Source organism: Manacus vitellinus, unplaced genomic scaffold, assembly GCF_001715985.3.
Source record: "Manacus vitellinus isolate BGI_N305 unplaced genomic scaffold, ASM171598v3 scaffold_18_pilon, whole genome shotgun sequence".
NCBI classification, from domain to species: Eukaryota; Metazoa; Chordata; class Aves; order Passeriformes; family Pipridae; genus Manacus; species Manacus vitellinus.
In genome coordinates, this window is record NW_021939324.1 from 1,148,775 (window position 1) to 1,176,201 (window position 27,427).

The 27,427-nt window shown below is 41.5% G+C and overlaps 1 protein-coding gene across 1 annotated transcript in view; it reads left to right on the plus strand.

The window, feature by feature from the left end:
- The first annotated feature begins 1,446 nt into the window (after positions 1-1,446).
- EGFLAM (EGF like, fibronectin type III and laminin G domains) overlaps positions 1,447-27,427 on the plus strand; it is a 72,665-nt gene continuing 46,684 nt past the window's right edge. The window contains 7 exon segments of the mRNA XM_029959025.1: positions 1,447-1,530; positions 1,533-1,572; positions 17,751-17,863; positions 19,778-19,861; positions 21,490-21,516; positions 25,841-25,958; positions 26,211-26,346. Of these exon segments, the coding sequence (XP_029814885.1) occupies positions 1,447-1,530; positions 1,533-1,572; positions 17,751-17,863; positions 19,778-19,861; positions 21,490-21,516; positions 25,841-25,958; positions 26,211-26,346 (602 nt within the window).

The following is a 27,427-nucleotide window of genomic DNA, read 5'->3' on the forward strand; positions in this document are numbered from 1 at the left end:
GCTGTTTCCTGTGAGAACTTCGATTGTCTTCAACTTCGTTGCGACGTACGTACAGTACTTTTACAGGTAGAGGCTCCAACTCCCTTCCTATGATCTTCTGTCAGAAAGGACTTAATCATAATTTCCTTGTCTCCTCTCATCCCCTGAAAGGGTACAGATTTCCTTATTTTCCTACATCAGCATTGTTCCCACAGAGAGACAGCTTTTCTTCTGATGTCTTCCTGGTTTTTCTCCACATGTCATAAAATTACAGCCTGGAACTCAATGAACGGAGTATCAGTGTCATGAATTCAAAAAGAGACTGTATAAATATACATAATTTATATGGACATCAAACCCACTGAAAGTTATCAAAGTAAACAGCAATATAAACAGATGAAGATGATTTCCAACCCAAAGCCCACACAAACCCTCAGGACATAACTCTGGTGTTTCAGGGTTTATAACTAACCAAGCTTAGGATGAGACCTGAAGCAGAGGGCAGATAATCTCATGTGTGCTGGTATTAAGTTTCTGGTACTTGCCTCTGTCTGTTAAATTTCAAAGATGGGATACTAGACCAAATGGATTTGGTCTCTTGTCCCACCGATGCTATATTGTTTTGAAGGGATGTTTTGGTCTTCTTGCCTATCTCTGCTTTTTTGTGGGATCTTCAAACCCCAGAGCTTCCCCTTGCCTTGCTCCCCCCAGCTCTCCCCATCCCTTCTAATCTCCACAGGAGTTTCTATATTAGTCTGAGTGGCTGGATAGGTCTCAGCCTCCATCTGGGGGGATTAAACCTAATTTATCCTCTTAATTCAGCAACAACTTCCTCGCCAAATCTTCTTCCTAGCTTCGCCTTTGCCCCAGAACTTGGCTAGTACTTCAGGGTCGTACCTCCGAGGAAAAAAAAAAAAAAAAGGAAGAATCCCATGTCAATATCGATGCTCCCTGGGTGGGAAGCAGCCGAGCTGGGGTCTCGCAGGGCGGGACGGGCCGAGGACATCTCCTGGGAAGGGGGAGGGCAAGAGTCCCCGCTGAGGAAGGGGTGACACCCCGCCCCACGGCACCTAGGGGTGGGTCCTGACTGTCCCCCTCCGCGGGCAGAGCTGGCCAGCCGAGGGTCTCGCGGCACGGGGAGGGTCTTCCCGGCAGGGGACGCCTTCGACCCCTCCATCCGGGGCTGGGCCGGGCGGCGCCACGCGGGGGAGGTTGCCGACGCCGTGCCCCGCGCCGGGCGCCGTAATCCCATCAAAGGGCCGGCACCAGCCTCCCTCCCCCCTTCCATTTCCGTCCGTCCCCGTCCCTGGTCCGGCGCAAGTAACAGCCCTGCGATCCGCCTCCGCTCCAGCCCGGCTCCCCGCCCGGTCGCGCCCGAGGGACGCGCGGGCGGCCGGCGGCGCCCCTCGCCCGCGGCCACGGGCCCCCCAGCCGCCCCGCATCGGGCGGGGGGGACGCGGCACGCACATGGAGAGGCCGGGCGGCTGTCAAACCGCCGCTGCCACCCGCCGCTGCCTCGCCCTTGCTCTGCTCCTGGCTCGCTGCATTGGGTTTGCGCGGCCGCGCCGCGCAGGAACATCCCCCGCCGACAAGGTAGGGCGGGCGGCAGCGCTGGACGGAGGGTGCCCGCCCCGCACCGACAAAGTGCCGGGTCCCGTTAGCACAGGGGCTGCCCCTGGCCGGGGACAGGGGGCCGGGAGGGTGACGGTGTCGGGGCAGTGCCTCGGGTCGGGCCGCCGGGCTCCGTCTGTGGGAGCGCGTCCGTGAGCGGGTGCCTGGCGGGGCGTCCGCTGCTCCTCGCCCTGTGAGCCCCTGCTGTGCCCACTCACGGAGAGGAGAGGATGCCCAAAGGTAGTGGCAGGGAGTGTGCCACCGGGAGCCGTGAAGTTGCGGAATCGGTGTACGATCCGTTTCTTCTGGCATCTTGCACCCAGTGCCGGTGGGTTCGGTCGAGTTACAGACCAGGATCAGACTGAGGCTACTGCGGAAGGACTTTTTCCCTGGATCCCGTAACCTGCGGTGCTGCGTGAGCAGAGTTAGGATCCAGGTGAACGTCTGAGCCGGTGAACGTCCGAGGTGATCTGTCGGCAAGGCTGTGCTGTGGCTGTGACATGTATGTGTGTGGCAAGCGAGTAACATAAGACATGGAGTAGTAAACGTGAAAGGAAAATTACTAGGAAAGCAATCATTTTGTCCAAATATGTAGTTATTCTGTACAAAGCATGATGTGGTCCTGATCCTGCTTCTGTCTGAGCGCTACCCGTGTCCTGCGGGAGGATTCTCACGACTGTCGGGGCGGTTTGTGAATTGATTGAGGAGGTTGTTCGTGATCCTTAGTGGCTGAAAGTTAAAACTTGGAGTCTGAGCAACTTTTACAGCCCTTTTACAGTCTGCAGTGTATGAAACACTGAGGTAAAATGTAAACAGCGAGATGGGACACAGTACATGGGGAAGTTTGACGTTCTGCATGCTTTAAAAATCGTGGTGCTAAGAGAAGATAACTATGTTCAAGACTGTGGAGTCTTTGAGGCCAGCTGTGACTTCTATCACTGAGTACACTGGGATTGGTTCAATTGAAAATATAGTAAGTTTAGTAAATTCTACCCCAGCTCACAAAGTGTTTGTAGGTTCAGATCCTTTTTGTCTTTATTTCACAGTGTTTAAAGATTTGCATTGCTTGTTTTTAGAGTTGTTATTGTGCGTTCTCTTGCTTCTGAGAGAAAAAAACCACAAATGACTGTACAGTTGGAATCTTAATACTTAAATACAGCCTGAGCTTAAAACCCTGACTGGACAGATGGCTAATTTTACTGGTCTGACCTTGTCTCTTAGGGATCTAGTCCCATGATCCTTGCTTGGCATAATAGCTACCATTAAGTACTTGAGGAAATTAGGCAGACAGTCGTTGTGAATGATATGATTAGTAGCTTGTGTTAAAAAAAATGGATATGTGGAGTTGTGGATGGAAAGTTATAAATATTTTTAAATATTCCTCTACTGTATGATACTGATGTATTTGTTTCCCCTAGTTACAGCAGAATGATAGACCTGGGGAAAATGAATTTCAGTGCATTAAAACAGTTTAAAGCTTGGAAACTAATTGTAGCATTGTGAGGGAGATGAATTAGTATGCTAATATTGTGTTTACTTTTGTTAGTACACATTTTGTGTTCACTTTTTATAACATATTTCAGGTTCACTGACTGATTCAATCATTCCATTTTTACTTCTTTTGCTGTATAAGAAGTAATGAGTTTTATTTGGAACAATTTTTTCCACAATTTGTGCAAACATTTGAATATCCACTTGTAGCAAGATTTGAAGAGGGAAATCCCCCAGACAGTTGTGTGCAGCACTATATGATTTAAATCCCATCTGCATTCTGCCCAGGGCTATTGTAATTGCAGGCTTCTGAGAACCTCATGGCTGAGTCCTTACTGTGAAATGTTGGTATCAAAACACCGAGAACAAGTGTAGTAACTCATAGGTAACTCACGTCTCTTCCTTATTCTGCAGTACATCACATGCTGGATGGTTAAGAGTGGAAAGGAACTTTCATTTACTCACAGCTCCAAAATCACACAATCAGTGAATAAAGAAGAGACAAGATAGTGAAAAGTTCTTTAAGATATTTTTTTCTTTCACTTTGCCCTTTTAGTAGCAACAGAAGTGAGATTTGTACAGGAATTGTAACTGAGGTGAAAGCTAAAGGTTATATTGAGAGAGAAGTCATAAAACGAGTTCATATTCAATAACAGGAACTGACTGGGAGGTCCTGTGGCTTGAAAGAAAAAAGATAGTAAAATGCATCTCCATTTTCCCCAAGTTTTAGCTCAGGGCTCAGCTTACAAAGATCGATTTTGTAATCCCAAGAAAGCAACTGACTGAGAAATCTGTTTATGAAGTTAAAAATATATAGTCAAATGGTCAGTATTGCAACTTCTTAAATTAATCTTCAGGGAAAAAGGCTATCGTGCTCAAATATGAAACATCCTGATGACTGCTAAACTCATTTGAACAGTTATTTACAGTTACATAATACATTTGCTGGAGACAAGGAAACAGGATGACAGACTCCTTGGGAAGGGTTTAAAACAAATCCTTAGACACTGTGTCGTGAATAGCATGGTTGGGAGCAGATTAGCCCGGGATTCTCTATATCTTGTATTCCCAGAAGCTGGCACTCTTACTGCTGCTTTCGCATTGTTTTCTTGCTTTTGCCTTCTGCAAAGACACAGGTTTTCACCATTTCTCTTTCAAGTTTCAACTGGTTGAAGATTAGAGAGCCTAAAACTAGCCCCCACTACGTTACACTGCTGCTAATGTGAACACAATAATATTGAATTTTAATGGTTCTATGATTTTAAAGAATTAAAGGGGAAAGAGCTGACCAATTAGCTGATTTCCTGTGTATGTTCATGGCATAAAGTTGTTGCACTGTATTGCATTGATGCTTTTTTAGTAACAGAGTGAAAAGTTCCAACGCCCTGTAGAATAATAAAACCATTAAGTTGGTCTGCATGGAGAGTAAAAATAATCATATCTGATGCGTAGGAATGCTGCTTGTTTTATATATATATTATGCTTGCCAGCTAATATAAACAAAGATTTCGGCTTGTATCTATTTCCCAGATGTCCATACCGGTAGACATCACTGGCTTTGTGAGGAAGTGCTGGAGGAATCAGATCGGGTAAGGTCTGAAGACTTTACAAGAGAATAGCGCTCAGTATCAGGGCCAGATTTTGAAAAGAGCAGAGAACCTTGGTTAGCACTACAGTAAATGACTTTTTTTTTCCAAAGAACTTGGCACTGTGATACTTGAATTCTTTAGAAAATCTGACTATAATAAGAGCTGTTTGATACAGAACACTTTTGAAAGTCTAGCCATATTTAGGTATTGAAACAGGCAAAACTGCCTTGAAATTAGGCCTACAGATATAAAAATGTAGCAGTCTTTGGGAAAGCACGTACTTGCTTGAGTTTTTAAATATTACAATTTTTTTTGAGCAACAGTAGAGTGAATTGCAGTTCAGTGTCATAATAAATCCTACATGTAAATCACGAGAGGCTAAGGTTGATTTGCTGCTGAATATGAAGTGTCTGAGAAGAGGAAAGAGTCTCAAGCTAAATGATTCCTAACATGAGGGCTGCAGAGCTGTCAGAGATAGTGCGTGTCTGTGAACTAAAACCAATAAAGAAGATGTGAATAATTTATTCAAGGGAAGATTAATATCAATCTTTTATTGTTTCAGAAATATCTGATGTCTTCAACACCAATAAAATCAACCAAGCACTAATTATATATGTATTTGTCACATTTGGGTATAAGTTGCGCCACAACATTATGTGACATTCCTATTTTAGGTGGACTTGCTCTTGCTCTGGAGTCCATACTCTGGTAAATTCAGTATGTTTTCTGGTTTTAGTTAGCCTCACTCACAGCAAAACTTGTTGTGTCCTGTCCATCCTGAAATTGCTATCTTCCTCTGTAAAAGGAAACTTTCAGTAAACGTTTTTCTTGGGCACCATTTTCCCAATGCCCTATCTAAAATGACTATTCAGACTTTCACCAGCATTCAGAAAGGTAAAATAAGACAAGACATTTTAAATATTGGTGGAATTATACTATACCACACATTGGGGTTCCCAGTGATGCTTTGGAGAGGAGTGATTTTTTTGGAGTTAAGGCACTGGGGCAATCCTTGGGAAATCCTTCTGCCCTGAGGCCATCACAGACTGTCTTTAAGAGTTTACCAGTCCTTCTGAGGCCAGATTTTCATTTTTATAAATGGGATTAGAGTGGTTTTATGCTTTTATCCTTTTCCAACCATGACACATTAGACAGCGGTAAGACTTGGGATAAGCATAGTTTTACCCCAATTTTAACCAGTGTTACTAGACTTTAATTTAGTGATAGTATGTAGGTAAATGCCTCCGTATCTTCCAGAGTTCCTTGCACAAAAAACCACCCTCTTTTTCTCTGGTAGATATGCAGATACACTGGACTAGACAGAGCACAGCACTGTGTACTGTGTACAGCTCATGAGGAGCACACACAACAGTCAGACTCATCTTGAACTTAATGGCAGGGATTCTGAGTGTCAGTCATCCAAAAGACACCTGAAGGAGCAGAAGAGTACCATGTCTTAAAATGGAAAATTTCAGAGAATGAGTTCCCTTCAGTGCCCCTCAAACTCATTGATTAGCTAAGAGTATACTTGGGTCTTTCCTGTTCCTCAGATCACGCTTACATTAGGACTCAAACTTGTGCCCGATTCTGTTTCTAGCCCTTTAATGTGGTCTTATTGGAAATAAAATTTATTAAAAAAGGTGCCTAATGTTGCTGCTTCATGTCCTCAAAACAGGACTGATAGAACATTTTCAACAGGGAAGTGAAACCCTAAAATGGCCAAAGAAAGTTTTTCATATTAAAAAGTTATTAAAGGATATTAAAGATACCTGAAATCTAAGTAAATTGCCATGAATAGGTCTTTGCAGAGTCTGTTTTTTCATTATGGAGTGTACAGTTTGGCCATATTTATTGGTGAATGTGCACTACTGTTCTGTGATCACATAACAAAAGATTTTTTAAGCCACAGGCACAGGAGACTATGTTAGCTGTGTGATCTTGAATGAAATTTTGTAATGGTTTTCTGTGCAAACAAATGATCTATCTAAAAAAAACCCCAAAAACCAAACAAACTCCCAAACTGTTCTTCATAACTAATTCCAACTGAAAGGAAATAATTTTGAGTAGGGCTAGGCAAAATTTAATTTCCTTTTATTTTTTATTTTTAGTGAAGATGCTTATATATGAAAACCAAATTAGTTATTTCATATAACGTGAACGTCCAAACCACAGCAAAAGATGAACTTTTTTTTTCAGACTTTTCAGGGTTGCTGAGCTGAGAACAAGCACAGCCAAGTTCATCTTTGAGAGTAACTGCTTCAGGAGGGCTTAAGCCACTGCAAATTGGATGCTTAGGGAGAAAACTTCATCACGAGGTACCTAAATAGCCTAGGGAATGATACACTGTGTGATGATCCATAAAACTCTGCAGGTGAGAGGTGTATAATGTGAAACACATCAAATGCATGCCAGTTCTTCTGTCGAGCGCAGTGTAACTACACCCAGGAGTAAAGATTACCGCTGAGGAAAGTCAACGGTATATTGACCTCTAATGAAAGAGGAATCCACACAATATTGGCACAGGGAGCCATTTGTTCAAAAGGAAGAGAACAGCTATGGGGCCGTGGGAGAAACACTTTGTCGTGTTGGTGGCTTGCTGCCCCTGCCGTTGAATAGTCAAAATGCATTGGCTTAGTTTTCTTAAAAAGATCTCTCATTCAAGCATTGCCAGAATTAACATGGATAATTTTTAGAGCTAGAAGGTATAAACCATATGCAGGTGCTAACATATTCTGAACCCGGCTTTCTGAGTGTATCCTCAAGTAGTGATAGGGTGTGTTTCTTATATATCTATCTATCTATCTAAAACAATATAATTATATATATATATAAAATATATAACAATATAATTATATATATAATATATTATATCATTTATATATATACACTAATATAATAATAATTATATATTATATATTATAATATAATAATAATATAATATAATAATAATATATAATAATGTGATTTTATATATATATAAACCTTGTAGTTAATAAGTATGATAGGGGTGTGTTTCTATACATATATATAATATATATATATTAATCTTATAGTTAATAAATACTTTTTTAATTACAGTGCAGATAGCAGTTATGTTAAGAGAGTCCTTCTGAGAAGACACTCAGTGGTTCTGGTTTCCCCATGTCCTTGGAATATAGTCAGTCTAGTTTAACTCATACAGAAAGATCTTTGAAGATGGAAGACTCCCAAGCCATGTTATGCTTCCCACCTCTCTCAATTTTAAAAGTAATTTAAAATTGCTGGCATCTGTAAAAATCATGGCAGAGTCAAATATCAATACCTATGTACATTTAGAGTTTGCACTTCGAATCATGTTTCTAAAATGAGGGGAAAGGGGCATCTTGTGCATGTTGACCATGCTGCTTTCAAATACAGAAAGTCATTCTGATCCTTCTGGTATGTCAGAGGCATTGTTACACATATAAAGTTTTAAATCAAGACTGACTTTGTGTTGCTGGGCTCATAAATCTTCTGAAAAAAATCCTAAAGGCAAAAATTATACAGTATTTTACTGAAGTTTAATTCTTTCATGCATGAAAAATTTCAACTGGAATATAATTTTAGGAAAAAAACCCTTGAACAAAACCCGTCAAACTACAAATGATGGAAAGTAGGTGTCTAGGACCAAAACTTTTATGGTTTAATTAGACATAGCAGAAGCCAGAATTTGTTCCTTGGAACGGAAATGTGAGCTCTTTTTCATATTCTGGTTTCTAGACAATTACAGAAGAATGTAACATGTTTCTAAAAATAAGCAAACATTTTATGAAAATGACTGTTTACAGAGATGTTGGCGTTGCAGCTGATACTCCAGCCATGCCTGGAGGCCAGCATTCTGCTGGCATTTTTAGTTCCTGTTCCCATTTCATGATGTTCTCGTGCCCACATGAACCTGTTGTGTGCAGGTTGCTACTGTTCTCATCTTAATGAACAGTCATGGTGGCAGCACTGTGATGTGTTGATTTATGCAGCCAAGAGTTGTGACTCTGTCCATGTGTGTGTGAAATGACTCACTCAGTAGTGTGATTGGTGCCTTCCAACCATTTACACTTGCAGTGTCGTAAGATCATAGGATAGAAGAAGAAACCTGCAGAATATAAGCAATTCTTTCAGGCACTTATGGAGAAAGGAATAGACAACGACTAAAATGGGTTTAAAGGGGGAAAAAGCAAGCTGTTTGAACCAGCTGATGGTAAGAGAAGGGCATGGCTTGCGTGAGATAGCCCTGGTACAGGTTTGGCCCAAAACGTTTCTTCAGGCTGCAGAAAACAGGGTGCCAGTGGAACAGGGAATGCTTTGAGAGAATTAGGGAGCATTAGGCACTAGCTTTCTAGATGTCAAAACTGTGTCTGGGTCTTGTGCTATTTTTTTCCTTACATATTTGGTCTTAATGCTGTGATATATTTCCATCTCCCATTGTCTCTTACAGTGAAGAAGGTTTTGTCCTTTCCTGTCATTCTCCCAGCTTTCACATCCTGCTGCTTGTTACTGGTTTTATGGATACACAGCCACGTCCTACATTAAATTATTGCAGGGATTCAGGTTTAAAAGACACATCTACTTCAGTCACTTAGTAGAGACAAAGACCTTCCTCTGGTTTTTACTGTTAGTGCTGGTGAATGGAGACACTTCCTGACTGCAGAAGGTACTGAAATTGTCCCATTTCTTATGGAGGAACTGCGTTGGAGAAGGATTTCCTCCCTAACCTGGCCTTCAGCAGCCTTTAATAAAACTTCAGTTGCCATTGAGCAGGTTTCTCCTGTCAGGTCAGGGTCACTGTGCAGTGGCAGCCTTTGTGGATGTGCTCTTGCACTCCTCCATTAGGAGGAATGTTGCCTGGAGGTCAAGTGAGGTGATCCTTCCTATGAGAGGGACACATCTGCAGTACTGGGTCCAATTCTGGGCTTCTCAGTAAAACAGGAAACATGGATATACTGCAACGAGTCTGACAAAGAGCCACGAAGATGAATAAGTGGGGAGAAGCTGAGAAGAATAGTTCAGTTTTGGGAGTAAGACACTTGTGGGGATCTTAAAAATGTTTATAGCTGTTGGTTGGAGTAATGAAGATGGAGCCAGGCTTTTCTCAGTGGTGCCCTATGACAGAACTGGAAGAAATAGGCTCAAACTGAAAGCAGGAAATTCAATTTAAATATAAGAAAATACTTTTTTTTTTACTGTGAGGGTGACTGAGCATTTACCCTGAGATGTTGTGAAGTCTGTCCTTGGAGATATTTAAATCCCATTAGGCAAAGTCTTGAGCAACCTTCTTCAGCTGAGCCTGCTCTGAGCAGGGGTTTGGACTAGGTGATATCCAGAAGTGCCTTCTAGCCTCAGCCCCTCTGCGATTTTTCAGTGTGTCACAAGAATCTCTTGAAAATGTCTGTTTCAGGTCTCACCTTCATCTTCCTTTGGGCTGTCTTTCATCCTGTCATGGACTGGAAACACCAACTGGACAAACTACTCTGCTTTCTACAGGGAAATGGGTGTTTGCTGGAGTTTTGATTGGTACAAAGATGTTTGGTGGGAGGTTGCTACCCTTTGTCTTCTGTAGCTGTATGAAGCCTGTACCAGAACTTTGGGGATAACAAACCATTTATTTTGTGATCCTTTCTGTTGCATGACCAGATAGTTTGTGATTAATGAGCAATGAGGTTCAAAACAATCACTCAGGATTTGGAGGGATTGTGGGAAACCACGATGCTACATGTCTAGTCCTCACCCTGCACATTTGTTGCTTGTCACGTGGTCAGCTTTGTCCTCTTTGTACTTTAACCTTTTTGCATGTGTGTCTGTAAAGTGTGTGTGATTGTAATTTTTTTCTATCTGACCACTTTTCAGGAAGCTCCTGTTGCATTTTGTTTCTTGTACTAAGAAAGCTATTTCTTCTAGAGCTGTTTTGTTCTGAATTTCAGCAAGAGAGAAATATGTAGTAGATAAAGCAAACAGATTAAGGGACATCTAGGAGAACATTTTTCAAGTATCGTGAATAATTTTGCCAAGATTCCTGTTAAAGAAAATAAGCTTTGGATAGCAAACACTTGAAAAGTACATCCTTAAGTGATACTGATAGATGGTAAAAGAAATTTTCAAATTATTTATTTGACATTTTTCAGTTTAACTGGCCTTTTTATTTATAGATATATTTTTATCTATATAATGAAACTGTATTTTTTGATAATAAATACAAAGTCTTTCATATATAGTTCTCTTATATATTGTACCATGTTATAAATGCTCAAAAATGCAGCAGACTGACTTTTATCCTTATTTTTATAATTTCATTTCATTTCAGTGAAATTCCTGCTTAGTAGTTTATTTTCACCAACAATGCCTAAGACTCAGTCGTGAACTTCAAGCACTATTTGATCAACTTTGTTAGTGTTTTCCTCTTTCTGCTTCAAATTGTTTTCAGAGTGCCATGCTTTCTGGAGCTCCTATGGTATTAGTGCTTCCTAGCACCTCAGATGCATAACCCACGAGATAAAAGAGAACAGCTTTCTTCTTTTATTATTTTTTTTATGGTGGAAATGGATTGAATTCTATCACATGGCTCAAATCAGTGCCAAGAGGAAGGGAGAAGCCCTGGGATAGGAAGGTGGAGAGAAACACCTGGAGGAAGAGGGATGGAGGAGTGGGGAGGTGGCAAAGGGAAAGGGATGAGACCTTCCCCTGGCCACTGGCAGTGAGCAGCTGCTTTTGCCCAGAGGAAGGATGGAACTGCACATCTGGATCGCTGAGTTTTTTTCAGATGCAGTTTCCCCTGTGCTTATCTCAGGCAGCCTGTGCAAACCCATGGGGCTGCCTGGCTGGAAAGCTGCTTTCTACTGCCCCTCTGCTGAGTGGCTTCTTAAGTGATGGATGCTCACAGTGTAGTCCAGGTATAGAAAACTGTGGAGGGAGACAGGGTTGGAGGGAATGCCAGGATAAGCTATTGGCATACTGGTTCTTAAGCAGCCTGTCCCACTGATTATTAAAGTCTGTTGCACGGACAAGGTGTCATCCTGTTGCTTGATTTCAGCTACCTTCTGGCACTTAACCCTCTGAGACACTTTTTCAAAAAGTTATTTGAAAACTGGTGAAGCAGCCACTAAGAGGGCAGGCAATGGCAGGACAGGCAGGGTGCTGGCAGCAGGCAGGGCTAACTGCAGCCCACCAGTCATGGACACATCCACAGGGACAGGACATGACAGAACCCAGCCAGGAAATCCTAAGCCAGGAAAAATGTTGGGCTTTGCATTCAAGCAGGTCAGTAGGCTGGAGTAGTGTGAGGTGAGCTTCAGTGCCACCCCTTCTCCAGGAATGGGAACCTGGCTACCATTTTCCCCTGCCAGGCCGAGGTGCTGCAGAAATGTCAAGAATTATGGCAGCCATGCCCCAGCTCTGTGGCTTTAACAGCCAAAGCACAAGCTGGATTTTAAGGGACTGAGCACTAGATTTTGACTCAGACTTCCAGAAAGGCACCTGAGGTTATGCAGGTGGAGTGTCTTGGTGAGGCTTTTTACAACCCTTTCATTTACTCTGGAAGCGGAAAATGCTTCCATCAGGTGAAATATTTCACCAAGTTGTCTCAGATGCAGGTACAGTATATGCAAGTTTGCATTTGTGTTAAACTGCCTCCTGATTGGTAATTATTAAGAACACAAACCTGTAAGAGTTGCACAGAGAGTTCCCCATGTGTTCCTCTTGACAAGACAGGTATAAACTAGGTATAAACTAGACCTTTGCTCAGAGATATGATGTCCCCTGCTTTTTATAGCCTTCAGCACCAGGAATTCCCCAAAAGTGATTCCAGTGCGTAACCATCCAAAGCAGTTTTTTCTATATCTGTTTCTTAAATTTTTTTTTTTGAGAAAGCACTTTCTGCTTTTCGTTCTCACTGTGCACTGTGCAGAGCTCACTTCCTCTCTTCTTCCCTTCTCTGCAGAGTTGGAGCCTTCCCAGGAGCAGACCTCTGCTCCAGGGAGGAGTGTAGGGAGGGAATCAGGGCTTCCCACTGCTGTCTTTCTGTTCTGTGACCTGCAGGGCGAAGGCAAAGCAGGAAAAGCTGCGACAAAGTCACCAGTGACATTGTGGCTGTTTGTAGTTAATGGGATTTGCTGTGTTACACTGTAGCTTAAGTGCTGAGCTTTGTCTCCTTCCTTAGCCTATAAAACCCCTGGTGACTGTCACCTCAGATGTACCTGTGGCAGATAAGCGACGCATCAGAAAAACATCACGTGGGTCCTGTAACAGTAACAGTCTGTTGCTGTTATAATGTTGAGGGCGTTTTTTCATTGTGGGTTTTTTTCAGTATTTTTAAAGGACTAATGAAGGTTGGGTTAGTCTCTCCAAAGATTTGTGCACTGTGGTCTGGCTCAAAACCCATGATGCCTTTACAGGCCCATGTTACCTGCCCTCTCTGCGCTGGTACTCAGTGTGGCAACGTGCAGGTGATCCAGTGCATTTCCTTTTGTCAGGATCTGATGCAGTGAGAGGCAACTCATTCAGAGTAACGACTATTGGGGTTTTCCCCTTTTTGTTGTTGGTTTTTTTTGGTGTTGATGTCGCTACTCTGGGTGCAGAACCAGGAGAGACTGGCTGAGATTTTCCGGTTTCAAGTCATTGTCCTTTGTAGTTATTGTGGTTGTGAGATTCTTGCTCTCTTATGTACTGCTGCAGGGCAGTGGGAGCTGGAAAATGCTTCAAAGAAATATAAAAATGGCACATTTTTTTCATTTAGAATTTCCTGACCTTTTCAGTTTGTCATGCTGTCTTCCTTCCACTCTGGTGTTTGCATAACCTTGTTCTGTCTGTAAAAGGAAGGGAAACAAGAAAAGACCTTATTGCTGTTTATTGTTTTATAAATAAGGATTTCACCAATATTTCAGTGAGAGAGAGTGGACCGTAATGTATTTTGTTTCACTTCTAGGAATGGGCAAGCTGTTTTCCTGGAAAGGAGCTATTACAATGATAAAATGCTATTTCAGTAAAACTTGGGGGTTTTATGAATTGGTGAATGCAATGAAATAATGTTTCAAACAGAAGAAATTCAAGGATATTTCTGGAAAATCCTTTGTTCTGAAAACTTCAGTTTAAATGTGTTTGAATTATTTTTCATGAGGTTTTTTATTCCTATTTCTTCACACTGTGACATGTTGGTAGTGATAGCTGGCATTTCATCAACAAATTTCTCATGTTTCATGGAACACAAATAGGAGACACACCAACCTGGAAAGTAAGGAGTACTTCAGTTAGTATGTCTTAGCTGTTACTCAGAGACATTTAAAAGTAAAATAATGAAATGCTTATCTCCTTTAATTGGCCTGTGCCCTGTCATTAGTAGTAGTACAGAAAATGTTGTATAAAGATTTTGGTTTTCCAGCCCACAAACTACTAAAGATGAAACGAACCATCTGCTTTCGCTGAAATGTATTACCATATTATTGCATGAGGAGTGCATGAGTGAATTATTTGCATATTATTTCATGATGTGTAAGTATCTGTGATTACCTGCAGGCCTTGAAACAGCAAATTCATCTAAAAAGAAAAGATAAAATGCAAAATATAGTTAAAATTCTAAAAGAAAAATTTCTAACACCAATCCTTCCAGATATTGCATTCATCGCTACTTCTAAAAAAATCTGTTTGCTGTCACTATTATTTTAACCTAATTTAAAATTTAAATTAGTTTTGAAGTTTACTGTAGAATAGTTGTACTATTAGTACACTGTAAAACAGTAAAGATGAATTTTATCCAACTCATCCAAAGCACTTCAGATGTGAAGCTTGTGAACACTAGAAATTTTTTTTTTTTTTTTTGAAGTTGGGTTTCTTTTCTCATAACTGTTCATCACTGTAGTAAGACTTTGGGCTCAGTCCATGACTGGAAGGAAGGAGAAGCTTGCCTGTGTCCACATAAGCAGTTTTCTTGCAGTAGTTGAAGGAAAAGATCAGGCTGAAGAGATTGCTTAATTCATCACAGTAAAGAATAGCATAATTGACTGGCCCAGGCTGGGGACCACTCCCAGGAGGCACTTAATATGTGGACAGAGGCTGTTGTATGTAGCAAAGGGAGCCACAATGGAAGCAATACTTGTATTGAGATGGGATAAGCTTTTTTACCATCTTTAGTTTGAATTGTTTTTGTGAAGCAAGAAGTTAAATAATGGTCGTTATTTGGAAATGGTGAAATTTACTCCGTCTGAGGGAAAGGGCTCATGTATTCTTCAGCTTACTTGCAGAGCTTGTTTGGTGACTTCTTTACCGGTTTAGCAGTTTTTGCACATTTTTAGAAGTACAGAGCCAAAGATGTATAAGCGAGAAGGAAAATAGCTTTAAGCAGAAAAGTAAACACAATATTGTCAGCTCAACATTGTTTATCTACAGCCAAATCCTCACTAATTTCTTGTATTCGATATACTTTCATAATGTATAGTCATAATATGTGTAACAGTGCTCCCCTTTAGTTAATGCCTTCTTTACATGGGACTGGAGTCATTGCTTCCATTACCATTTTGGACAATATTGAAATTTCTGTGCCTGATGGGCCAGAAAGGAGAACAACAGTGTTTGTACAAAATGTGTTTACTTGTATTTTTTTATATAAATTAATTCCTTATTCTTTATGATCAGAGCAAATCTCCATGCCTTCTGAGGTATTCACCAGACCAAACTGCAGAGCACATTGCCAGAGGGGATCATCACTGTGGTGGATTTTCAGAATATGTGCAAGCAGTGAATAAGTCACACCTCCCTTGCTTGCAGATTCCCAATCCAGTGGGCTGCAGAAGAGAGTATGCTCTGTTGTAGTTTTGCACTGTGAATGGTGCTACCAGGTTAAGAGATTTTGTGCTGAGTTTTGAGAAGAGGTTTGACCTGAACTCTTTGAGTACAAATACCCAAAGGGCTTACCCCTGGAAACTATTTTTATTTTTAATGGTCTAAACATGACATTTGACATAAAGACATAACTATTTAGACCAGTTTCAGTATCTGTTTCTAGTGCGCCTAATACATGATGCTCCGTAAAATCATGCAAAATGCATGAAGCTCATATTTATCTCAAAATAGTTTGTCAGTAAAGCAGCAATATATGTTGCAGCAGTTGTGATCAGCTGCAAACCACTTTGATATGGTATTGCAGTAGAGTTGTTCAAAAGCCATGACATCTCCTGCAGCTCGGTGCCATAAACATTGCTTGTGACAGATCCTGCAGTCACTTTGCCGTGGTTGCAAAGGGAAAGTTCAGTCCAAAAATGGACGTTTTTTACTTTCTGCCTGGTTTTGTGAAATTCAGACTCTTGACAACCAGCAGTGACTCTGAATGCCCCGATGCACATTGCTAGGTTGTCAGGGCAGGAGCGGTGACAGCAGAGGACTGTGGGACTGCCACACTGCATGAGATACTCCTCTCTGCCTTGCCCTCTGTCCTCCCCAGGAAATAAGTCTGTGCATGGGTCAGGGATGACACAGGCCTTCCTTTTCCTCTTGGCTCCTGGATTGGGCATGAGGCAGCCCTCTCCCTGACAAGGGAAGTACCATGTGCCTGCTTTTTGCACAGTTTTATCACGGAGAGGGCAGGAGGCAGTGGTGTGTGAGCGCTGAGCTTCATTTGAGGCTGCTTCTGGATACAGTGCTTACACCTGGTTCCCAAGCACGCAACCTGCTACTGCCCTTGTTGTGCTAGGGAAATTTCTAATTTCCATAGAGTTTTCTCTAAATTCTAGGGTTAATTAAACAAGGAGGATAGAAATATAGGTCTCTCTGACTCCTTGCTCTTATTTTCCCTGTCTTAGGTCAGGGCTTTGTATTTACTCCTCCAGTAACAATTTATAGGCCAGTGTAACTGAGGTCAGTATTTGGCTCTCGGTGTCTCTTTCATCAGCTGCAACCTGGAGATAGTAGTGTTTTCTAGAGCTGAGTGAATAATTCATGACATGGCTCCTTATTTAACAGATGTTGTCTCTCTGTTTGCAGATAGTCTGCAAATGGATTTAATTTTGTTCAAATTTATTTGTTGTTTCAAATTATTCACCAGATACTTTCAGTAAATAATTTTATTGGCCTAAAGTGCATTCAGAATATGAATTTGAAGCCTGCCTTACATGACTGTTTGTCATTGCTGGTTAAAATTTGTTTTTTCGGCAACTATGCCTTCCAGGAAACTTGTCTCATAGAACTTCCCCAGAAAGTAATACAAGGATGCCATGAATATGTTAAGAGTGAATGTTTAGGGGGTATTCTTTCTTCATTATTACTAATGATGTGTGATGTCAATCTGTCTCCCTGGGTGTTGTGAATATTGGGAAGGTGTTTCCTGAATGTGAAATGTTTCTTCAGTGGACAGTGATACCCCAGCCCTGGCTGCTCATCTCTGCTTCCCCTTTCAGTTGCACATGGTACTTGGTAGTGCATGGTTCCAGCTACTGCTGAGTGCAGGGCAGGAGGCGAGCACAAGAGGTAGCACTCTGCTGTGCTCAGAGCCCCAGGAACAAGCAGGAATCCGTGGGACTAAGTCTGTGGTAATGAAGAAAATGGGTAGGGGCCCAGGCAACGTGGCAGGATTTGACTCTCATCCCTATGGTTGAACTCCTTTCCTTCCCCAAAGATATCCATACTGGTGTGTTCATGAAATGTGCTGTCCTCAAGACCATTCCTGGGAGACTTTCCCAGCAGGCTGAATCTGTGCCACAGGCTGTACAAACACCATGGATGTGTAAACGTCCCTGTCTTTTGGTCCTGGGTAGTATCCAGCATCTCAAGTGTACATTTAAAAGCCTATGGGTTGCTCAATGGCATTGCTTGAGGCACTGAGTGCTCCTGAGCTGATCAACAGCTTTTCCACTGGGAAAAGGAGGTGTCCCCCTTTGCTCCCTCTTTCCTGGTATTCCACTGCCACCTTGTAAGGCAGAGGTGGAAAGCGAAAAGGGGCACCCAAGTTAAATCTGAGTAGTGGGCTGTGTTTGATAGTTTGGAATGAGGGGCAGCATAAGTCTATTCTTCAAATTCATACCTGCCAGGTAGCTAAAGGAGGGGGCTTTTTGTCCTGTGGCTACTTATACAATGCTGTTTTGTTTTCAGCAGATAGGCTGGGGCCTCCTCTCAATATACTGCTGGATACACTGAACTGCACAGCGTTCAGCGTGCAATGGAAGATGCCAAAGCAGCACGCGAGCACCATCACGGGATACACAGTAAGTGATCCTTCTGCTCCGTGGCCTCAGCCTGCACATGTGGCACAGTGAACTGGGCGGGGGAGCCTGTTCTCATAACAAACAGTGCTGTCACCCGGAGAGCAGTCTGGGGACGGTGGGCTTGAACAGATTGAACTGTAACTTTAAGAAACAAGCAGATCACATTTTAGGAACAAGCTACGATGGAAATTTGGGTTGGATGCCAAGGGCTTGCAGTGGATATATATTGTTTTTCTGTTGTGCTTTCCCTGCAAGGGTCTCAGTGCTTTCTGCAGCTGATAAAATAGTAAAGTAGAGCAGAGCAGGTTGATATTACACTGTGCGTTCAGATCCTTTGACTTGTACTTCCAGCCTGAGAATTGCTTTAGCAGGAATATCTTGTGCAAACTAACCCTCTAAAACTTCCCAAACTGGCAGCAGGTACAAGAAAAGGCGTGTTTCATAGTGTCTCTTCTCCTGATAGGAACTGTACTGCATAGCGTCCCTGGGAGCCTAGCTACAGCCTTAAATAGCAAAAGGGATTTTGCTTTATTCCCCTGCCACCTCAGAATTGAGTTTCTGTTAAAGAAGCTGAGTGATTTTCCTGTTTTAACCAGCAATTTTGTAAGGATGTCTCTGATCTGCACCAAACCACCATATTACTCTTCTACCTAGAGGGCAAAAGAGAATGGCTGACCTAAACTGCTTACGGTGTTTTAGTGTGCAAACAGAAGAGCAATGAGCACTAATATGCCATTCAGTCTTTTTTGTTAGATATTGCTTTAACCCAGGTATTCCATGGCAATAAAATTCAGTCCCGAAATGGAAGTTAGGCAGTTGGAAATTAGCACCAAAGGTGTGGCATGTTAACTAGGATGTGTTGTTTTCCCCTTCAAGAACAAAAAAACCCCAAAAACCAGCAGATTTTTTAATCAGCATTTTCTGTGGAGGGATATGAAATTTTGAGGAAAAACATATCCAAATTTCAGTTTTATATGAAAAGGTGGGAAGCAGAATGCTCCTGACTGCCTTTATTATTAATGTACACTAAAAGAGTGAGAATATTCCCTGCGATAGGTACTTCTGGTACATATGTTCCTTCATCCCATGGTCTTGTAAATGACACCAGTGCAGCCCAGGTGCAGCGTTGTTTTTGTTGTTCTGAAAGTACTTGTAGTCTAGAAGTAAGAAGCACTTGACCAGGACCTGCCTCAGCTGGGCTCTGCATGCAGTTGGGTCCACCCTTGTGTGTGAAAACAGAGATGCAGTGAGAAAGTGGCTAAAGTCATAAACAGTTTTCACTGTTCATGCAGTAGATCAAGCATCTGAGCTCCAGTTTATTTTTAAGCCTTGAGCCCATGAGTGGCATGATAATAAAACGAGTGAGAAAAAGCATTGATAGAGCTGTACCCAAATCATCTTCACTGTATTAACTTTTGACCCTTTGACATCTCAGGGTCTCTGTATGCAGGAAAGTAGACTCTCTCTAATTAGTCTCCAGTACATGACAACAGACATGGAGAGACATTTTATGATAGAGCAATTTTATAATGTCATAATCATGTAATGTCAACATCTTCCTTATAAGACAGTGTCTAACTTGTGCAGACTAGTCCCACAGGTCTTTAGCTGTCCATGCTGGCCACAGACAAATGATGCACAATTCAAGTTGGTTCAAGTCTGCCCTAAAATCTAGGTTGTGTTTCATATCTGTTCAGCATATACCCTGTATGATGGTGTCCTTTGGTCACACTGACAACTTCTAGCCACTGAGAAGGGAATGTTAAAGGACTTTAGCTTTTCATACATTCGAAAAGGTAGGAGGTTGTGGGCTCAAATGCTGTCCACAATATGATAACAATGCACTCATTTTTTAAGTCACTCTAAAGCACTGAGATATTGCTTTAACTGGTTTGACTATATCTTCTTCCCAAGGTCTTTTACTCAGAAGTTGAAGGTGACAAAGCAGTTAAACAGCTCTCACATGATGTTCCCCTGAGTTTGGATATGATTAGCATGGTGAGTATTTCTTTTCACCAACAGTCAGAGCACTGGAGAAGAACATGCAAGTGGGAACTTGGACATGTCTCTTTGTTGTCTGACTATTTTATCATGTAAAACAACTGGAACTTGTTTGTATCTTCCTAGTACTGACCTTTGACATCTCCTAAAATAGAACTTTGAATATGCATTTTCTGTGTGTTTTCACACATGTAAGGGGTGGAATTGCTTGAGTCTGTGCACAGTTAGAGTTGCAATATCAATGTATGTGTATTACAGTGTCTTGATGCAGGTGTGTGAGTTAACACACAGAGTTTTCAGTGTGTTTTTAGTCTCTGTGTGAGACTGTGGCCTCCTGAAGTATGTCTGCTTTAGTTGCACTTTTTCCAAGTTCATCTCCTAGACGATTCCCTCAATTTCTGGTTTTTTTTTTTTTTTTTTTTTTTTTTTTTTTTTTTTTTAATTTTTTTTATTTTGTTCTTGAAAGCACTACTTTTTCTCATTGCTTTTCTTTGTTTGTTATTTTGTTTTGTTTGTCTCTGTTGTTTTGGTTTGGTTTGGTTATGTTTTTTCTTATATCTCTCCGTTGCATTTTGTTTTTCATTGTCCCCTTCTCTTTCCTCCTTTCCTTTTTCTTTCCCACTTCTTTCCATTTCCATTTGTGAACGAACACTGCCATCCTCTTCTGTTGCACGGCTTAGCAGTTAGTGCCAAAATGAAAGCAATTTCTCCCTGCTTCTGAGTGGTTTTTGTACTGTCTGCTTTTAAATGGTATTCTTGAAATATGTCAGTGCTTCCTCAGTGCAGAGAAGCTGCTCCTTGAGATCAGCAAGTTGGGAACAAAGATTTTCTGGACTCTGCTTGAGCAGAGAGTGAAAGTGTTACAGGTTGGGTGCTGTGAGGGGAGCACTTTCACACCATGCTCTGCAAACGGGAGTCTGTCCACCAGACAGCAATGTTACCAGCACAGGGAACAAAGGCTTACATGTGCTCACAGAGGACCATTGCAGGCTTTCCAATCTTTCTTTAGTTATCCTTCTTCATCATTCATTTTTTTTCCTCCTTTCTCTTCTGCTCATCTTCATTCTCCTTTATTTTCTCACCCCTCTTCCTTCAGTTTCCCCACCTGATGTTCAAGAAAATGCATTCACTGATCCCTTCTGGGCAGTGCTCAGAAACCTCTCCACGAGAAGTGTGAATGAGGGGGATGCTCAGATTTCCTGCAGTTTTCCATCACTGTGGTTGTCAGTTCTGAATTCTGCAGGTTTCTGGTATCACAGTGAATGAAAGAATATTATTCCCATGATATATTTTTTCTTTATTTACACATTATTTTTTCACTTCTTATCTTTATCTCTGTTTCCTCTCTTGCCTTTTTTTTTTCCTAAAAAACATTCCTGCTAGTAGTGCCAAAAAAGATAAAACAGCGCATTGTTTTTCTTTCTTAATCTGACAGCAGTACTTCTTACTCACTGGGAGGAGAGAGTCTGTATCCCAATACTCATGCAGATGATTAAAAGCCAAATAGACTGCTATGTGTTGCAGCATTTGCCTTGTTTTAATTCCCTGACCCATTATTTATATGGTTTTGCCATCCCTTATTAGTATGTTAGTTCTTTAACAAGTCCTATTTTGCTTTTTTCCAGGGTCAACTTGAAGGACAAGCAATTTTTGTAAGTATTGCTTCACATGAGACTTGGTCACAGCTGTGATTTAAAATGGAATTGAACGTTTCTGACCTGGTCTTTCCACAAATTCACACACAAAATTTTATCTCAGATGTTGATTATAGTTAGCACTTAGATCTTTTGTGGACAAAATGCAGCAAATAATAGCAAAAGCTCAAAATCCAGAGGCAAAGTAGCTCCCTTTTTACTAATGGATAAACCTTTTTCTTACTCATCATAGGTATTTATGATTTTCTTTTTTTGCTGGAGTAAATTTGTGTAAAGAATGAGATACATCCAGGCAGTGAGTACTTAGAAATGATGGGGACAAGCAAGTAATCAGACACACAGTAAAAGGGAAGAACAAAGTCTGGCACTTGGAGAGGAGATGGAGAGGAAAAAATCTGAGCTAGTCCAGCAAGAGCCGAGAAGGAGGAGAAGCTCAGGAAGAGGCCAGCCATGCAATGCCCAGGAGGAAGGAGTGGGAGAGTAGCTACTGGTATAAAACAAATTTGAAATAAATACTAACTCTCTTAATGGCTTTGCAGCTGGTGAATCAACTGATTATTTACAGTATGGCATGCAGTCCAGTCTAATTCCTGTGGGCAGTAAACAGACTGGCTTTATTGAGAGGGGAAAGCAATCAAGAGTTGCTGAGATTCGGGTTGGACAAGGGCAGAAATTTCAGTGTTTAACGGAAATCCGTAACACCAACAGCCTCTTGCAAACTTTTGTTCCCTGAGACCTGTTGTAGGAATGGAGAAATCTCATGAAGTTGGTGAATCTTGCCCAGCTTTCATGGTCAGAATTAAGGGAAGTTTGGTTAACTATAGGAGGCTGATGTCAGGATGAGACCTCGGGATGCACTTGAACCAGGATTATCTGGTTCAGTCCTTGCTGAGCTGAGTCTGGATTGTGACATTTCAGAGCTGAAGTTCCATGCTGGGCCCTTTTTTTCTGCTTGATAAAAATAACACTTCTGAGGGGTACTTGTGGAGAAGTATGACTGGCTGGGATTAATCAGCTCCCAGCTGTCATTAATCCTCAGGAAGTGGTATTCTCACTGAAATGCTTTCTGTTATATTCATACCAAACTCAACAGAAATCTGCAATAGTCTTGTGGTTAAGTCTGCACAGTTCATGTTTCCATCACTAAGCCACCTCTCCTGGTGCTGGGTACAACCCTGCTGCTTTCTTAGAGGCTTCTCTGTTCCGTGGGGGATGGTTGTAGCAAGAGGTGATTTGCACTGCCTGTTTCTGTGCATGTGTGTGTGCATATGTCTGTGTCTTAGCAAGTGAATAATGTATTATAGCTGTATATCATCATGAAATAGAGAACATGCAATTGACAGCAGCCAGTCTGATTTAGTAAGGTGGTTGTTATAAATGGGCATGGCATTTAGGAACCTGAGCACAAGTAGTTAAAAAAGAAGAAAAATCAATAATAATTTGTAGACTTTAAAGATGGGAGGTTTCAGGTTGGGCACAGGGCCCTGGGGAGCAACAGTGCTCCCTGTCAAATCACTAAACACACCAGTATGAAATGGGAAGTGACCAGCTGAGACCAGTAGCGCAGGGAAGGAATTGTCATCAGGGAATACAGCGTCATTAAACCCAGCTCAGTTCCTGCAGCTGTGCTGTAGTTAAGAGTTTGATGGTTTTTTGGATTTAAACAAAACAGAAAACAGACTTTCTTTGGAAAATAATTTGTAATGCTAGTTTCTGTGAGGCAGCTTACTGCACAGCCTCACAAAGCAGTTTCAACACACTTGGAGGGAGGGCAAGCTGTGTGGCCAGGCAGGGAGGGACATATGGATTATTCTATGTGCAATTGACTCTCCTACCGCAGAAAAGGCATCACAATGCTTCACTTCATTCAGCGATGTGAGATGGGAATGAAAATATCAAATGCCATTTTTTTGGGTTTTAGCAAGAGTGTTGTGTAAGACCAGAAAGTGAGGTTGGTGACTAGTGAAGCCTTATCAGCAATGTAATGTCCAGTTTGGGGTATCATGCTTCAAAATATAGAGGCAATCTGAGTCAAGGAAGGATTACAAAAACGATGGCAAGTTCACTCTTCCATATACTACCTAAATTTGTTATCTGTGAGGCCATTCTGTCTCTTCTGGGAGGGAGAAAACTTGGGTTTAAGTTTTAAGACCCATCTCCTAAATACAAGTAAAAAAAAGAGATGAAATATGTACCCACAGATTGCTGGACAATGGGGTACAAGGAAACATGTTTCTTCTCTAGGATTTGATTTGAAAGTGTTCTGGTGTAAGGTGGGTATTCCCTGAAATTGCTACAGGTCAGGGTAGCTTTATGGTGTCCTGAATCTTCAGTTATTCATTGATGTCCTGATTCTTGAAGATTAAAAGACACTTGGTCTCATGGATAAGCACTGTATGTCCAAGAGCTGTGTTCATGGAGAGGGTGTTGCTAGAAGGAGGCAGGTAGCCACATGTGTAAGGCATGAGGTTTTGAGGGTACACATGTTGAACTTAAAGACCTAAGTAGATATTAGGACTTTGATCTTGGTTGGCCATACGCTCAGTAAGATTCCTTCTGTTTAGTTCATTGTAGACTTGGGTCTGGAGGTAATAACATGAGGCAAGTACATGAATATCCAACTCACTGTGGGGAACAAGTTCCCAAATAGTGTGAAAACAGTAAGACAAATAATGAAGGATTTTTTTTTTCTCAGAAGAATGAAAGAGGAATACTGACAGGAACAAATGCACACAGTTTAAATGCAGACAGTCAGTATGTATGGCATAGAGGATAGAAAAGCAGGAGTAGGGTCACTAGTATTGTCACCAGGAGGAGGTGCTGGGTTTTCAGCCACTGGATTCTCAGATCACATTTTGAAAGATCTAAGTGCCTTCAGCTCTGAAACTGAAAGACCCAGATTAATCTTTCAGAGTGACTGTCCTTGCTACCTCTCCTTGGACAGTTACTTTTCCAGCATCGCTATCATCTCTCTCAGGTTCATCTAGACCATTCAAGCAGGTCAAGGGTGAATGATGGAAAAACAGGATAATGGTCAGGTGGTCCATGTTAATAGGAAATCAGTGTTGGAGCTCCAAAACCACAGCCAAAGGAATGATAGATGACAGGGTGTTGCCGAAAAACATAGTAATAACATAAGTTCCCCAAAGGTTAGAGAGGGAGAGTTTTTTCCAAAAGATCATCATAAGTAGATTTAGCAATTAATAAAATTTTAGGATTGTTTACTGTTAAACTGGAAATGCAGATTTAAAGTCTGTTCCAGCATGAAGAGAAAAGGATATCTTGGATTTTCACATGTACTGTGACTAATGTTTTTAATATCAGAGAATGAAAACTGGAAAAAAAAATCTCTGTAAAATACTTTTTTATGAGACCTCCTCCCCCCCCCCTCCCCCCGAGAGCAGTCTGTGGTGTAGAACCTAGTATTTCTGTTTACTTGTATATGCTGTCAAAATTCCTAAGTCTGAGATTAAAATAGAGACTAGAGGTAGGCTGCAGGTAAAGAATACTGAATTTCTGTACACATGTTCCAATAAAGATCAGATCTAGTGTCTGAGGCTCATCCGTGGTATATTCAGCAGCCAGTGATGAAATGTAATGTTTTGGTGACATTTTTTTAATTTCTGGGAGATTTGAACAGGCTCCTCTGAACAGTATTCATCAGCACAAGGTCTTCATATGGAGTTGAGCATCACTTCCCTTACAGTAGTTGTCTGTGGGTTAATCTTTCTGTGTTTATAGCAGAAGGACAAATAAGGGAAATGCTCACTTCAGGTCAAGGCTGATAGCTGAGCTCGTAAAATTGTGAGAGGTAATGGGATAGGGTTCTGCTCCATGAGAAATTAAAGATCATCAGTTCACACTGCATCAGATTGCTTCATTCTCAGGAGTTTTTATGGCCTATGAATTTAAAACAAAAATAAAAACAACCAAAAAAAGAAAAAAAAAGAGAGAGAGAAAATGCACCAGACTGATACCAAACACCAGCAATTGGCTCAAGGGAAAGAATAGTATGTGCCTTTGACTTCACCAAGGAAAAAACTGAATAGTAAATGCAAATGATCTACAACCTTATGAGTTATGCTGAGAAATGGATCCAGGTCATTCCTATGGATTCCCCTGGGGCAAAGCTGCAGCTTGAGAGGAAACACGTGGTACTATTTGTGTTTGTTGTTTTTGAGCTGTTCTGGGCTAGGGACAATCTTCCTGGGAGAGTACATGGAAAATGACGTGTAAAATACTCAAATCTCAGCTCACAGCAGCATCCCCAGTTACAATGGAGAACTTTCATGCTGTGCTTGTCTCCTCTTGACTCTGGCAGGATGTTGTCATTGGTGACCTGAAGCCAGGCACTCCACATCGTGTTAGCATTGGAGCATATGGCTGGGCAGGAAAAGGACGACCCAGCATGCCCAGAGAGGTGACAACCTTATCCCAAGGTAATGCCTGATACAGGGCTATGTTGCAAAACTGGAAAGGCATATGTCTGTAGCACTCATACCTAAATCACTGTCTTATGCAGTTATGTAATATTTTGCTATTATTTTTACAAAAATGTGGGGTTTTAAAGGGGCAACAGGTGGGAGGAGAAGCCTATGAATTTGATTCCTGGGTCTGTGGGAGTTAGATCATTGTGTATAGTAGCCCAGTTTCTTCTCTAATGCTATTCCTTTGCACTTCTTCTGGCTTAGATAAGTGCATGCCCCCGGCCCCACCCCACCAGCCCCAGATCGTGGTAGTTTCTGATTCAGAAGTTGCATTGTCCTGGAAGCCTGGAGAGAGCGAAGGAAGTTCTCCTATCCAGTACTACACGGTGGAATTTATCAGGCAAGTTTGCCAGTGGAGCTTGAATTTCAGTGTTTGTGTATTGCAGTGTTTTTTGATTTTTGTTTTTGGTTTTAACCTAAACTGCACTATTAAACGGCATATAGATCCATTTCGTAACTTATTTACTTACTGTGTATAGTACACTTTGTTTTCCTCTCAGTATGTGTTGAATTACCATGAAAATTTAAAGACAAAACCAGAAACAATCCAATTTGTTATAAAATCACCAGTAAGTTGTTCTTTCTGATTGAAGAAAAATAAGGTCTGATTTGATCTGTTCCCTGCAATAATGGCTTTGGTGAATGAAGTTTTAAGTTTCTCCTGTCATCAAATGCTGTCAAACCATGCTGAGAAAAGAGTGTGTGGCAGAGCAGTTCCCCTGGGCCAGCAGTCCTCTGGGCTAGAGGATTATGTCCTCTGGATAGGATATAATCCAAGCATTGAAAATTCAGTATGTTAGGCAGTTTTACCTGATAAAAGTTATAGAACCATAAAATTGTCACAGTTGGAAGAGACCTTCAGGATTATTTAGTCCAATTGTCAACCCAGCACTGCCACTATAGTCCATAAACCACTAAACCATATCACCCAGTGCCAGATACAGACACCTCTTGAACACAAAGTCATTTGGGTCTTGAGCTTGCAGGATGTAGACTTGCTTTTTTATGCTAATGCTAATCAAATTTACATGAAATGTTGGTCTCTCTGTTTAGGGTTTGGGGGGAAGGGGGGTGTGGATGGGGCTTTTTTTTTGTGTGTGTGTGTTCTTTTACATTGAACTCTCTAAAATTTGCAGCAATAGAACTGAACTGTGACAATTTACTAATCAAGTTGCTTATATAAGCTGCATAGGAAGGGTCAGGAGGAGGTGATTGTATCTGCAAGCACAAACAAGTATTGGTACTTGACTGTCCATATGCTTTTGTGAGCTCATATGTTCATACAAAGCTGTTTATTTGCATTTGCTTGCCCTTATGTTTACTCTTACAGTGAATGCAAAATTCAGCCTTTGGAAGTTTAATCCTTTGGGTGAATACTTGATGACAGGTTTTGGTTGAGGTTCCTGGATAAGAAGAGGGAT